Genomic DNA, 14,038 nt, shown 5'->3' with positions numbered 1-14,038 from the left:
TAGAGAGGCCCTTAATTTTTCAGGGCTTTTCTATTTATTGAAGTTTTCAAATTTGCTTTTAAGCTTTGTATTGATTTTGACATTTTATGATCCATATTGTTAGCCTTGTTTTATTCAAAGTTTAATTAATTAACCCTTTTACCCCCAGGGTATTTGGAAATTTCCAAACCTTAACCCCCATGGGTTATTTTTTTTCAAGCACATTTTGCAGTATATTTTTTTAAAATTGCTCTAACAGCCTTAATTTTTGTCATGCAGAGGTCAGGTTGGTCTCATTCTCTTGGAAAATGCCTGAATTTTCTCAAAAAAGTATCAAAAATATGCAAAAAATATTTTAAATAGCAATTTTTTGCAAGGACGTATCGTTATGTCCATGGGGGTAAAGGGATGAGTTTTGTGAAACGTACCTGTACGTCCTTTGGGGGTAAAAGGGTTAATGAAACATTTTCAATACCTTATACCTTACAGTTAATTTTACCATTGAATAAAACATCTTGCATTCAAATGCCTTGCTTGTGTGATTTACATTTTTGAAACATTCATGTTCCAGTTTACAGCTGTAATTATTCCAATAGCTTCGTAGAATTAAGAGTTGTTCAATTTTATGGTTATAGGAAATTTGTCAGTGAATAAATTAGCAGTTACAAAGACATCTTTCAGTGTGGAGTCTTACTTACACCGTTGGTAACCCCTTCTCATTTATGACAGAGGGATGGTGGGTGAAGATTAGTACCCCGTGTTAGTCGTGTACTATTTCAAGTTTGCAAATTTTGTGGAATTCTGTTTTAACTTGTATCATGAGCATTTTATGATGATATAGCATGTTAATCAGGTTATCCTCTTTGCTTGGGTTTGTTTATTAATAACTGCTAACATTTTTGTGTATTCTTTATTGCAGTATTAATTCTCCAGTTAGGAATCTAGGAATGGCTTTTTGTAAGTATTTTGTTTCTTTGTTTGTCTCAATTAGTATAAGTAATTTCTTTTTTTGCTTTTAGTTAGTGTAATTAAATGTGTTTTTTTTTAGAATTACTGATTCCACTTAAAGTATGTCTTGCAATTTTATTTAATCTCCCCGCTGTTGTAATTATATAGGATAAAGTAAAGTTGTGTAAGCTAAAGTGACGTCCAATTAGTTTGATTAAGTTTTAGCATCTGCAATTATTATGAGATCAATGCAAAGTATCAAGATTTTCATGACTTTTGCCCATTTTTTTCAATAGCTAAGGTAATATTTTTCTGCATTGAACCTATACTTTACATTGTGAAGCAATATGTAATGTATTTTCAAGCTTTGACCCTAAAAATGTTTCACAGTATTTTGCTCCAGTCCTATGACCCACTACTTTACATTTTAAATACTATGTCATTGCCTGTCAATAAAGTTCTTTCTGAAGCAAGTTTTTGCAATGTGGAACGTAAAAACATTTTACACATCATGTTGAATGAATGCTCTGCTTAAATTTAGAGTCAGTTAGCTTTAGTTTACTTTTGTTATGAAATATTTATTTCTGAAAGTAAGACTTTTCTGATACATACAGTATTAACCCTTTTACCCCCAGGCTATTTGGAAATTTCCAACCCTTAACCCCCAGGGGGTTATTTTTTTCCCAGCACATTTTGCAGTATATTTTTTTTAAATTGCTCTAACAGCCTTAATTTTTGTCATAGAGAGGTCAGGTTGGTCTCATTCTCTTGGAAAATGCCTGAATTTTTAAAAAAAATTATAAAAAATATAAAAAAAATTTTATAGCATATTTTTGCGAGGACGTACCGGTACGTCCATGGGGGTAAAGGGATGGCTTTTGTGAAACGTACCAGTACGTCCTTTGGGGGTAGAAGGGTTAATGATTATTTTTTTAAAACCAGTACGGTTTGTCAAAAAAAACTCTCTCTTTTATTTCAGGGCAAGACCATTAGCATCAAGAATGGAAGGCTCGATGTAAATATGAGTATGTGAGGTGCAACAGGAAGTTGAGATAAGCTACAATAGTTGCGTAAATGAAGGATCATTACAGAGAACTTGATCATGAACTGTCAAACTAGAAACCTGTCATAATGTATCGAGAAATTCTAAAGGCAAGTAAGACCGGGAAGGCAGAGATAATCAAAATCTTTAAAAATGTTCAAATATTAATTCTATTTTTTGTAAATGCTTGAGATCTGCTCTAATGATTTCTTCGCGTGGATGTGGGATAGAAAGGACACAACTGCCGTTATAGGGTGCGGTGCTTTAGATTTTTGATAATTCAGGGATCTGCCTTCATATCACAAATGCAGGCAAAAAAAAAAAAAAAAAAAGTACCACATACTGAAGTATTATACTAAAGATACGCGAGATTTGATTGCAATGCGTAAATCAATTTGGTTACATATAAAAGTTTTAGATTTGAAAGGGCTGTTGTTTTATGTTTTGAGTTGAAATTCAATTTGATGACCATAAAAAGCAATAAGAAGGTATAGCATTTTGTCCACTCAATTAATTTGAAGCTGTTGTTACAAGTGGTGTTTCCCTTTTAATGGAAATTGCCAATAAAAATGAATTTCGTTTTGAATATGAAAGTAGTCATAGTACTCTTGTAATGGAGGTAAATGTTATTTCTTCAAAAATTAATTTATTGGCAGTACATTATGCATTTAACGTATGATACACACTGTTGTGTAAAAATATACTTAAAAGGTTTTACTAGTCAGATGAATGGTTTTACGGTTGATTTTTAAACATGGGTGTTGAAATTTTTAATTTATTGTTATTGAGAAATTATTTTGCTCAGTAATTTACAAAAATTAAAATTTTGTAAGATTTTATTGTTATTTATGAATAGGGCACACAAGTGTTTTATGCTGCCTGGTGTTGGTACTTTTCAATTGTCTTTGTAGATATCATATTTAAATTATTGAATCTCTAAAAACTGTTGGTGTGTTATTTTTGATACTGTCAGACAATAAGTCATATGTAACTAAACAGTGAGTAGAGGTCTTCCTGCCATAATGTATAATATGTCTATTAATTTTTTAGGTGTACAGTTTTATTAGTACTATATAAATTAAAACACTTGTACAGTGTACAGTCTTCTTACAAAATAAATAGTTTGTAAATGTATATTTGATTGATATATACCTTTTGCATATACCTTTTGCTTATTTATCTTTTAAAAATAACTAGTGAAATCATCAAAGTTTCTAATTTAAATACAATTCTTCACTCCCAGTAACTATGTTTTGGCATAGTGTAAATTACTTATTGACTTTAAATTTCTTAAAAATCAATGAAATTATATATTTTTTTTAGAAATTACAGTAAAACTAGACAGTTATTAAGGGTGTGACAAAACTGGGTACAATGTATTATGAAAGAATACTTTCAACAAACCCACATCGTCGCATTTACTCCACAGGCCTGAGAGCTTGCCTGAAAAAGTTTTTCATAAATAAGTGAAAATGGGAGGAACTGGACCAAAAATAAACTACTCATACTGTTACCTACCAAAGCTAGGAAAAGGTAATGGTTACAGAGATTAGAAAAGTCTCTGAAAATTCTGAAATCAAACCAAAACCAGTAAGAATAGTAGTAATATGACAAATTTTTTAAGTAATTTGTATTTTTCCTAACAATATAAACCTGTAGTTATTTACATAGGAGACAGATATAAGTGCCACCTGGTACACAGCTTCAAAATCTTTTTAGGTGTAAACAACCAATCCGGTTGTAACCAGTGGTAGCGGGGAGAAGCACCACTCAACTCATGCCTTCCTCACTTTGATCGCAGCAGGAACTTTCTCTGGGGACCAGCCTAGACCGAGCTGAATTTTCCTCTTGGAGAGAAAGTAAGAATTTGGTATAGTGGTTCTGAGTGGAGAAGCACCCCTTTCACAACACTAATCACAAAAGATTGCCTACTTTGCCTGATAGACTGGGGTTCTTGTCAAGGACCTTCTGAAGTAACCAGAAATCTGTTTCACCACTGGTTGCGAGAACCCTCTCTGATCATTGTTTTGATTGCTGACAAGTCAGACGATGGGATCGTGAAGAAACTGACTTCCAATAAGCAAGGTTGAAAACATTGCAACAGCATTCGCTAGGAAGCAGGCTGCTCGGACGTGTCTGCCAATGATCAGCATACACAGAAGGAAACAGACTTCCTCATAAAGGTTCTCTGATCCTAAGACTTCACAGAAGTCTAACTCCAAGGAGGGAAAGGTAAGTGTTCACCTTTAACCAACCTAAAGAGATAATAGAGCCATGATATAATCAAGACTCCAACTCTAGGATAATATCCCCGAGATGCTAATGTGTCATCTCAGAAATAAACCAAGAGTAAAAAGTTTCATTTTGCCCAAGCCCGCAGACGTGGAAGGAGACGTCTGTTTCCAACCACGGCTGAGAGCAAAGTGAGGAATGTATGAGTGAGCGGGTGGGCTGTGCTTCTCCACGCTACCACTGGTTACAATCGGATCAGATGTTGCCACCTTGTTGAAAGTTTTTGTAGCCGTGTGCCAGCTTGCACTGATATATACCTCTTATGTAAAGAATGCAGGGTTTGTATTTTGTCCAGGAATACAGTGAACCCTCGCTACTTCGCGGTTCGACAATCGCGGATTCACCACTTCGCGGGGTTTTCCCATAACCCATATATATATACATATCGCGGATTTTTCGGAAAATTCGAAAATACCGCGAAATCTGAAGACAACCAAATACGATATTTTGTTACCTGTAATTCCATTAATACTGTAATTAGTAATATCTGCTCTTACTGATTGTTCATTGCATTACATATGATATATAATTCAGCACAGAAAGAAATAAAACACGAAAAGAGAATGTGATCATACGATAATTCAGTACGTAGTAAAATTAAATCGAACATGAAACGCAAATCAGATGCAGTCATACCATATTAGAATGGTGTGTACTGTAATGGATGTGCTTCTTTTCCATGAATCTTTTGTATGTATACGTACGTAGTACAGTACTGCATCCAATAATATTCTTTGTTGCAAAAATCACATTTCGAATAAGCGTACGAGAGAGAGAGAGAGAGAGAGAGAGAGAGAGAGAGAGAGAGAGAGAGAGAGAGAGGCGTAAAATAGCGTACGTAAATTTTTATTATTATTGTTATTATTATTATTATTGTTGTTGTTAATAAAATTATTATTGTTATTATTATTATCATTATTATTATTATTATTACTGTACAGTATTATCATTATTATTTATTATTATTACGGTATTGTACTTAATCTACGTACGTTCAGTATGCGCGGGGCATCTTCTATGAGTAACCAACGCATCATAGTACTGTAAGACGGGTTGTGATTGGTTCAAGCGCTGATAGATGACGAATCAGAACTCAAGTTTTGTTATCTAGCCTGTGATTGGTGTTTTGCCCGCATCTTCTACCCGCAGCATCAAAGTTCTCGCCGGGCTGGATCGTTCACTTTCTCTTTCCGCGTATTGCTGAGTAGACGTTCTTAAGTTTGTGAAGTTTAATCTGTGCTGTGTGCGACTGTTTTAAGTTGAACTTTTTGTTGAACTTTCTGTTAAATCCTACTGTACAATGCCTCCCAAGCGTTCTGCTTCTAGTAAGGCTGGTAGTGAGCCTAAACGCCACCGAAGGATGATGACGATAGCTGAGAAGGTTACGCTTCTCGACATGTTAAAAGATGGTAGAAGTTACGCGGCCGCCGGCCGCCATTTTGGCATCAACGAATCCACCGTTCGCTATATCAAAAAGGACGAGGCGAACATTAGAAAGACGGCTGCAATCACCTTTAGCAGATCAGCGAAGCGAGTCGTTACAATGCGTAATAAAACGATCGTACACATGGAAGGTGCTTTAGCTGTGTGGATTGCCGACTGCCGGAAGAAGAACATAGCCTTGGATACGAACACCATCCAAACAAAGGCTTTGAGTTTATATGAGAATTTTGCTGCAAAGGAACCTAAAGATGACGACGGCAACCATGCTGAAGATGATGATGATGCAGATGATCCTCAACCAGGGACATCCACTGATTCCCAGCCTCAGAAACGTTTTTCCGCAAGCAAATGATGGTTCGCGAAGTTTCAGAAACGGTTCGCCCTGAAAAGCGTTTCCCTGCATGGGGAGTCTGCTTCCGCTGACACTGCCGCTGCTGAAACTTACGTGAACCAGACGTTCAAGAATATTATCGCCGAAGGTGGATACAAGCCGGAACAAGTCTTTAATATGGATGAGACTGGCTTGTTTTGGAAGAGAATGCCGTCGCGAACTTTCCTGTTCAAAGAGGAAGCCAAAGCCTCTGGCTTTAAGGCATTCAAGGATCGCGTTACCCTCGTGATGTGTGGCAATGCTGCTGGATTTTTGTTAAAGCCGGGGCTTATTTATAAGTCGAAAAATCCTCGCGCTTTGAAAAATAAAAATAAGAATCTCCTTCCCGTGTACTGGATGCATAATCAAAAAGCATGGATTACGAAGATGCTGACCTCCAACTGGTTCCACCAGTGTTTCATCCCGCAAGTCCATGAATATCTCTTAGAGAAGGGCTTGCCATTCAAGATCCTTCTCCTTATGGATAACGCTGGTGGACACGCAACTGACCTGTTGCGTGAGGGCGTTCAGGTTGAGTTCCTGCCACCCAACACCACGTCATTAATTCAACCGATGGACCAGGGGGTTATCAGGGCGTTCAAGGCCCTCTACACGAAGAATACCTTGGCGGACCTCGTTGCGTGTGTGGATGCTGCCCAAGATGACGAGGATGAAGATTTCAACTTGAAGGCGTACTGGCGGCAGTACACCATAGCCACGTGCCTGCAGAATATTCAGAAGGCACTTCAAGAGATGAAACCTGCAACCGTGAATGCGAGCTGGAAGAGGCTGTGGCCCGATATTGTTTACGACGACAAGGGATTTACTCCGTCGGAAATCCAACACTCTGCAATACGGAAATCTGTGCAGTTGGCTGCCATAATTGGAGGTGACGGGTTTGGCGACATGACGACTGAAGACGTCGACGAGTTGTTGGACTGCCATTCCCAGCCCCTAACTGACGCAGACCTCGAAGACCTGACGAAATCGGCAAGTGAGGAAGAGAGTGAGGGTACCCAGGAAGAGACCCAAGAAAATGTCGAAGAAACGGGCTTAACATTAGAACGGCTTGCCAAGTTCTGCAACCATATCAAGGAGGCGAAAGAAATGTTACAAGAGTGGGACGAGGATATGGTTCGCTCGATGCAATTCTCCAACAAGGTCGATGACATCATGACTCCCTACAGGATGCTCTTGGATCGAAAAAAGAAGCAGCGGCAACAACTTCCGATCACAATGTTCTTCCAGCCTCGCAAAAAAGAGCCAGTTCCTCCTGCTAGTACGCCTTCGGAAGAAATTGAAGAAGTTTCCCAGGAAGAAGTTGAAGAGGTGTCCCAGGAAAAGACACCTCCGTCTGAAGAGACGTAAAATACTATCATTGACTGCACAGTAGAACACATCATCAGCTTCATCATCATCATTTCTACTGTGCAGCAAATTCATCGCCATCACCATTCAAGTTTTTCTTCAACTTCTTTCGTGGTGAGTACAGTAACAATCTTTATTTTTTACTTTAATATTCTTACTGCCTGTTTTATAGTTTAGTACAGTAATGTACGTACTGTATGCATTAAGTTAAAGGGAAGGTTTTAAAAGTCTACATGTTGTAACCTATCATATTTTTTTTGTTTAAAATTTACATTTACGTACGTAAAACAATCTCTCTCTCTCTCTCTCTCTCTCTCTCTCTCTCTCTCTCTCTCTCTCTCTCTCTCTCTCTCTCTCTCTCTCTCTCTCTCTCTCTCTCTCTCTCTCTCTCTCGTAAATTGTTTTCCTGCTTTGCTACGTACAAGTACTGTATAATTTATATTTGTAAGGTAACATATTTTGTAAATGCTTTTACTGTAAATACTGTATGTACTGTATCATTATTTATCACTATCATCATGCGCGTTAAATGCCTTGTTTGTTCTGAGCGTGGTTATTTACTGAGCGTACACGCCGTCGTTTCAGGCGGCGTCATAAAGAAAAAGATTTCATTTGGAAGTCCTAAGAAAAATACGTAAACTAAAACATTGGTAATAAAAAAATCAACATACAGTACTGTATAATCAATATAATCGATGCAAAAACTAACCTATACATATATGTGTACACTAAATGAGTTTGTTTCTTCATTATGATCAGAGATGAACGTAAACAAAACATTGGTTGCCATTTTTTATCGTGCTTTTTAGGTGTTTAGGAAACACATGATATAAAATCGCCTTTAATATTTGTGCCTGTTTTAGTTTAGGGTGCTGTAGTACATGCATTAAGTGTTCTGTACATTAAAGGGTGGTTTGTTAACAGTACTACGTACAAGGGAAGGTTTTAAAAGTCCGAATATGACAAATTCGAAGATAATTTGTATTTTTCCTAACCATACAAACCTTAGCTATTTACAAAGGGTTATTACTTTTAGCGTAGCTGAAATGGCGAGCCATTAGAATTTAACGAGGGTGTATTACCCCCCGCGCAAGTTAGCGGGGGGGTAGGGGAGTGGTAGCTAGCTACCCCTCCTCCCCCTCACACACACGTGAATACTCACTTTCACTTAGAGGTAGGACTTGTCTTGGGGGACAGGGCTGGCGGGCAAATATGTGTAAATAGCTAAGGTTTGTATGGTTAGGAAAAATACAAATTATCTTCGAATTTGTCATTTGTTCCGTAACCGAAATACAAACCACGCTATTTACAAAGGGTGACTTATCCCTTAGGAAGGGTGGAAAGTCCCCAGCCATACTGGCTTTGGCTTTACCCGGGGACTCAGAATCCGAGTGAGTCGCACTCGAGAAAAGGAGTCCCTGCACCTCACAAGTTCCTTGCTCCGCAAGGAACCATGTGGCCTACGTAAGCTTGTGTGTGAAGGAAGAAGTGTGACCCGTCTTAGGCAGTTGACCTGGAGTTCCAGAAGGAACTCTGGGTTAGGACGTTCCCAATACCACCTCGTCAGGGTATGGGGGACGCGACAGTATTGACTCAATACTCGGAACACAAGGAAGCATGGTTTACCTGCAGAGGTTCGAGGTCAGCTATGCAGAGACCAGGATGCTGCTTCCCCGTAGAGGGGATGATGAAGAAAGAAGTAAGGGCCAGACATACTTCTTTCGTTCATGCAGACTAAAACCTGATAACAATGCCCTCAACCTTCTGCTACCTATCCAAAAAGGAGCCTGAGGTTAGACCAGCTGTTGTGTAGCCACCACAGAGCGATAGAAAACGTATCGAGACTCCTGTGGGTCACGCCCTGCAGGAAGCGGGCTGCGAAGGTCATCAGACGCTTCCAGACTCCAGCTTGTAGCACCTGCGTCACAGAGTAGTATTACTCGAAGGCGAGGACGTTGCGATGTATCCAACATCGTGCTGTAGGGCGACGTGACGGGGGAGGGTTTGAAGACAGGTCGAGATGAATGTACTCGAGTCCGGGCTGAAGAGGTATACTGGTGACTCTCCCCCCATGTCCTCCATGTGTTCCCAAATCGGCTGCAACTGAGGCCAAACTGCAGCTGTTCCCAGCGCTAACCTCTCGATTCCTTACTGGCAAGAAAGAGAAGGTCTTGGGACATAACACACAGAATGGAGACTCGAAATCTTGAATGAATCGGACCGAAGGGTCGGGACCCTCAGATTCTGAGTCTAGCCAACAACTCAGGAGCGAGCCTGAATGTTGCCTTCCCCTCTTCCTTAGAAAGGGGGGAGTAGTAAGAGACCAAGAAGATTGCTTACACACTGGCCGTGGCCAGAGTGAGCAGAAGACCCAAGGCGGAATACAATCCGAGGCCTGTCGTAAAAGGGTCTTGAGAAGATCTCTTAAAGGACTAAAAGTCCGAGCCATGCTCCAAGTTGGAGGTCTTCCTCCGACTAGGGCAGGGACGATCGTAGCTTCGCATGAGCGAGGATAGATCCAGCGGGCAGGAAAAAGTTATTCCTTTAAGCCTGAAGGTCAGGGAAAGGCTGAGCGACAGGCTTCATTGCCGAGAGCGGAAAGGAGCTTCCTCCCGCCGAAAGGCAATAAGACCGTTATTGCTGGAGAAGAGGCCTCACGGGAAGAGGTATATCTCCCACGGCACCCACCACCTTAGACTCTTCACTTTGCCTGGGAGACCCCTGTGGATGACTATCGCAGATGACGCGACCTCCGTACCGCGACTGTAGCGGGTTGTCTCTTCTAGAGGAGGAAGCGTAGTGTCTCCAGGCATGAAGCCGAAGCGATGCCCCGGTTCGGGAGAGATGTCGCAGTGTGGTTGCTTGAGTAGTCTGCGCCGTGGGAGAAGCTCTCACGGGAGTTCCGTCAGGGGAAGCAGAGGGTCCAGAAACCGTTCTGCGCATAGTCCCAGTGGAGCTCTCCCATTGAAAGGTTGACAGACAACCTGGTTTTGTTGAGACCCATTGTCCGCAGACAAAAAGGAGGGAAGACGCAGGCATCGAATTTGTCCCACCATCACCGGAATGCATCTTGCCAGAGTCTCGGGGTCTGAGACTGGGGGTAAGACTAGTGGAAGCTTGAGGTTCCAAGGTGTTGCGATCAGGTCCCCCAGACCAGCACTTGCTGGTTACCCAAGGTCAAAGACCCCTAGGTACACTCTCTCTATGAGGCTCTGCTCGGATAGTCTGAGAGAGACATTCCCCTGCCTGGAATGAGAGAGCCGATGGTGGAATTGAGAGAATCTCAATCATCCCGGTATCTCTACTACAAGATGTGAAGGTGTGAAAATGCGTCCCCTGCTGGTTAGAATGAAGTCGACGCGCAACGGGGCGACTTGGCAGGAGCTGTAGGATCTGAAGAGGGGCCAGACTAGGGCCCTTAAGCCTGCCTGAATGATGGAGAGGTATCCTTCAGGTCTTGACCATAGGCCTGGACCGGAACATGCCCCCCCCCCCCCCCCCTTTCCTTTGACGAGTCCGAGAACCGCATCAAGAATGTGGGGAAAGGACGAGAATATCCACTACCATCAAGAGGCTCCATAGGTCAACACCCATTGCAGGTTTAATAGTTCCGCTGGTCCCATAGGGCCAGGGAGTCCGGTTAAACATTGCCTGAAGCCACCGGGACTTGGATCGCCCCACATGGAACTTATCCTGAGGCGACCGTTCGGACTATAGACGGGTCAATGAGGAAAGAAGAACTAGGAAACGTTCCAAGGTAGGGCTGAAAGCTCTGCTTGACTGAAAACAGGTACTGCGACTCTCCTCAGTCTTGCCACAGTCAACCGAAAGGAAGGCTCGGAGGATGCGGTAACAGAATCTGGCGTCCCCAGGTGGTCACCCATCCAAGTACCGACGTTGCTTAACCTCGCTGGACGGACGAGAAGCGGGGTTTCCAATGTGGTAAGGCGGTTGACTCAAAATCATGGCCAGATACTCCAGATGTTGAGGCAGAGGAAGAGAAGGCTCCAAGCAAAATACCATGAGCCCACACTCATGGTCACATTCCGGAAGCTAGTCCCGGCGCTGAAGAAGGTCGAAACCCGAGCCTACCGGAGTTGACCAGGCCTCCAAACAGCAGAGGAGGCGGAAGCCTGCACCTGAGCGGCCAAGAGGAAGGCAGGGAGAGTTCTCTGGGGAAACAAACCTGCTATGCCACGGCGGGATAGCCACACTGCATCATAAGCAGGAATACTTGCAGTCTAGGCTGAATTCGACGAGCACCCTGGAAGATGGATGGAATGGAAACTGAAAATACCCGTCCTTCCGATCCAGGGTTTAAGGAGTCCTGTCGCCTCGTTACCAGTCTGATCGATTCTGCTGGTCTACGCTGGCCGAAGTTTGTTCGACAAACTTGATCAGGACTGAGAGGTCGACTATGGACATCCCCTCTCAGATCCTTCCTTACAAGAAAGGATCGACTGAGGGGACCGGGGGTGAAGCCGTCGATGATCCTAAGGAAGACCTTCGCCTAAGGTATGGATCATTCTGCCCAACCGGGCAACTCTGCTGACGCTATGGCATAGAGGTTCAGAGACACTGAATTCGCTGACAGAGACAGCAAGCGCGATATCCTTGGCTACTCACAGAGATTGTGCGGGAATGGGCATCGGGAAGCTGTCATTCGGATGAGTAACCTTAAGCATCCTCCCAGCGAAAAAACCTGCAATCCTAGAGTTCGTGAACTCCTTTTAGGTCTATGCCCCCCCCGGGGGGATCTCCCGTGCCATCTGTTCCTGACAGGAGGAAACTGCAATTGGACACCTTGTCCCAGTTGTCGTAGCCGATAACTTAGGCCGACGTGGTTGAAAGAAAAGGGCGCTGGAGCCCTGCAGAGTCTGGAAGAAAGCGCCTTGGAGGAGTAAAACCGGAAGTCGATTTACTCCGCACAGCAGCTGTCTAAGTCTCTGTCCTTGGGCACAGACAAAACTCTTCTCAAGGATGGAAGGGTGTCTGAGGTCGTCGACCTCCACAGATGAGACACCCGAAGGAAGCCTTCAGTCAGCGCGTCCAGATGGTACAACATCGAGCTTGTCCGCAAGTAGATACTTAACGACGAAAGGCCAAGGTATCTGAGCTCGAGAGGAGGAAAGTACCCTTGATCTTCCTGTAGCTTCCTTGAACCAAACCTCGGGCCGTAACCGAGGAGGGAAAGAACCTGGTAAGCTCCCAGAGGAAGAGGTAAGCAGTCACCCCTTGTCCGATGGAGAAATCTTGAACGGAAAGCCCCCCCCGCCAAAAATCCTTCCAGGGCAGGAGAAGGAGAGAGTACTCGTACAGGAGAGGGGACCCTCGAGACCGACCTCTTGGGAACCAACTTCGCCCTGGGGGAAGTCACCACGAAGTCCACTCCTCTCTTTCTCTTCAGCGTAGGAGAGACAGCCGCTGGTTTGTTACCCTGGCCGGCGAGTACTGGTTTCATAACCCTCATTAACGCCCGTGCCAGCGGACCAAACCATGTCTGCTGCTCCAAGGACAGAGTCCGAAATCCTCGCTAAGGTGAAAGGGATCGGGCGATCCTTTGGAGTGGACCCGACGGTACCTGCCTGAAAAGAAGGTGGGGAAGAATGCTGTACTGACCTGTCTTCGTCCTGCACTACCAACCTGTGCTTGGATGGAGGTGATCCCGAGTGCCGTCTAGGAGCACGCGTCCCTGCTGCTACCACCGGCTGTGGAATTCGCCGCGAACTATGGTCGCGCGAGGGTGTACGGTTGCGCAAAGGCGAATAGTCGCGCAAAGGCGAATGGTCGCGCGGGCGAGCGATCGCGCGGGCGCGCAGGCGAGCGATCGCGCGGGCGCGCAGGCGAGCGATCGCGCGGGCGCGCAGGCGAGCGGGCGCGCAGGCGAGCGGGCGCGCAGGCGAGCGATCGCGCAGGCGAGTGGGTAGGTAAATGAACACGTGTCCGAGGCGACGAACGCAAGCGATGGCGTGACGGCGAGGGATCGTGCTGCCGCGTAGGTGAAGAAGATCGCTGGCGATAATGACCGCGTGATGGTAAGCGATGGCGAGCAGCATGTGTAGGTGAATGAACGCGTGAAAGGGTGCGATGGTGATCAGCATCCGCAGGAGGGCGATCGTTCAGGGTTGTGCGATGAGGAGCAGCATGCGTAAGCGGGCAATCGTGCAGGGTTGTGCGATGGCGAGCAGCATGCGCAGGTGAATGATCGCGTGAAAAGGTGCGATGGTGATCAGCATCCGCAGGAGGGCGATCGTTCAGGGTTGTGCGATGAGGAGCAGCATGCGTAAGCGGGCGATCGTGCAGGGTTGTGCGATGGCGAGCAGCATGCGCAGGTGAATGATCGCGTGAAAGGGTGCGATGGTGATCAGCATCCGCAGGAGGGCGATCGTTCAGGGTTGTGCGATGAGGAGCAGCATGCGTAATCAGCATCTGCAGTTGAGGGTCGCGCGATGGCGATCAGCATCCGCAGTTGAGGGTCGCGCGATGGCGATCAGCATCCGCAGTTGAGGGTCGCGCGATGGCGATCAGCATCCGCAGTTGAGGGTCGCGCGATGGTGATCAGCATCCGCAGTTGAGGGTCGTGCGATGGCGATCAG

At 44.3% G+C, this 14,038-nt stretch overlaps 1 protein-coding gene across 2 annotated transcripts in view; it reads left to right on the top strand.

Moving 5' to 3' along the window:
• The window catches only part of LOC137641691 (reticulon-4-interacting protein 1 homolog, mitochondrial-like), a 53,052-nt gene extending 49,968 nt beyond the window's left edge, over nucleotides 1–3,084 (top strand). Inside the window, exons 11-12 of one of the 2 annotated variants that reach the window (XM_068374491.1) lie at nucleotides 899–936; nucleotides 1,907–3,083. In XM_068374491.1, coding sequence (XP_068230592.1) covers nucleotides 899–936; nucleotides 1,907–1,920 — 52 coding nt within the window. In that variant the 3' untranslated portion in view covers nucleotides 1,921–3,083. Of the gene's footprint in view, nucleotides 1–898; nucleotides 937–1,906 lie in introns of both variants that reach the window. The other variant, XM_068374492.1, reaches the window with a different exon arrangement.
• Nucleotides 3,085–14,038: the final 10,954 nt, after the last annotated feature.

The sequence above is a fragment of the Palaemon carinicauda genome, chromosome 5 (genome assembly GCF_036898095.1).
Source record: "Palaemon carinicauda isolate YSFRI2023 chromosome 5, ASM3689809v2, whole genome shotgun sequence".
Classification (NCBI taxonomy): Eukaryota; Metazoa; Arthropoda; class Malacostraca; order Decapoda; family Palaemonidae; genus Palaemon; species Palaemon carinicauda.
The sequence above is the reverse complement of the archived record's forward strand: the minus strand, read 5'-3'. Positions and strand labels throughout refer to the sequence as shown.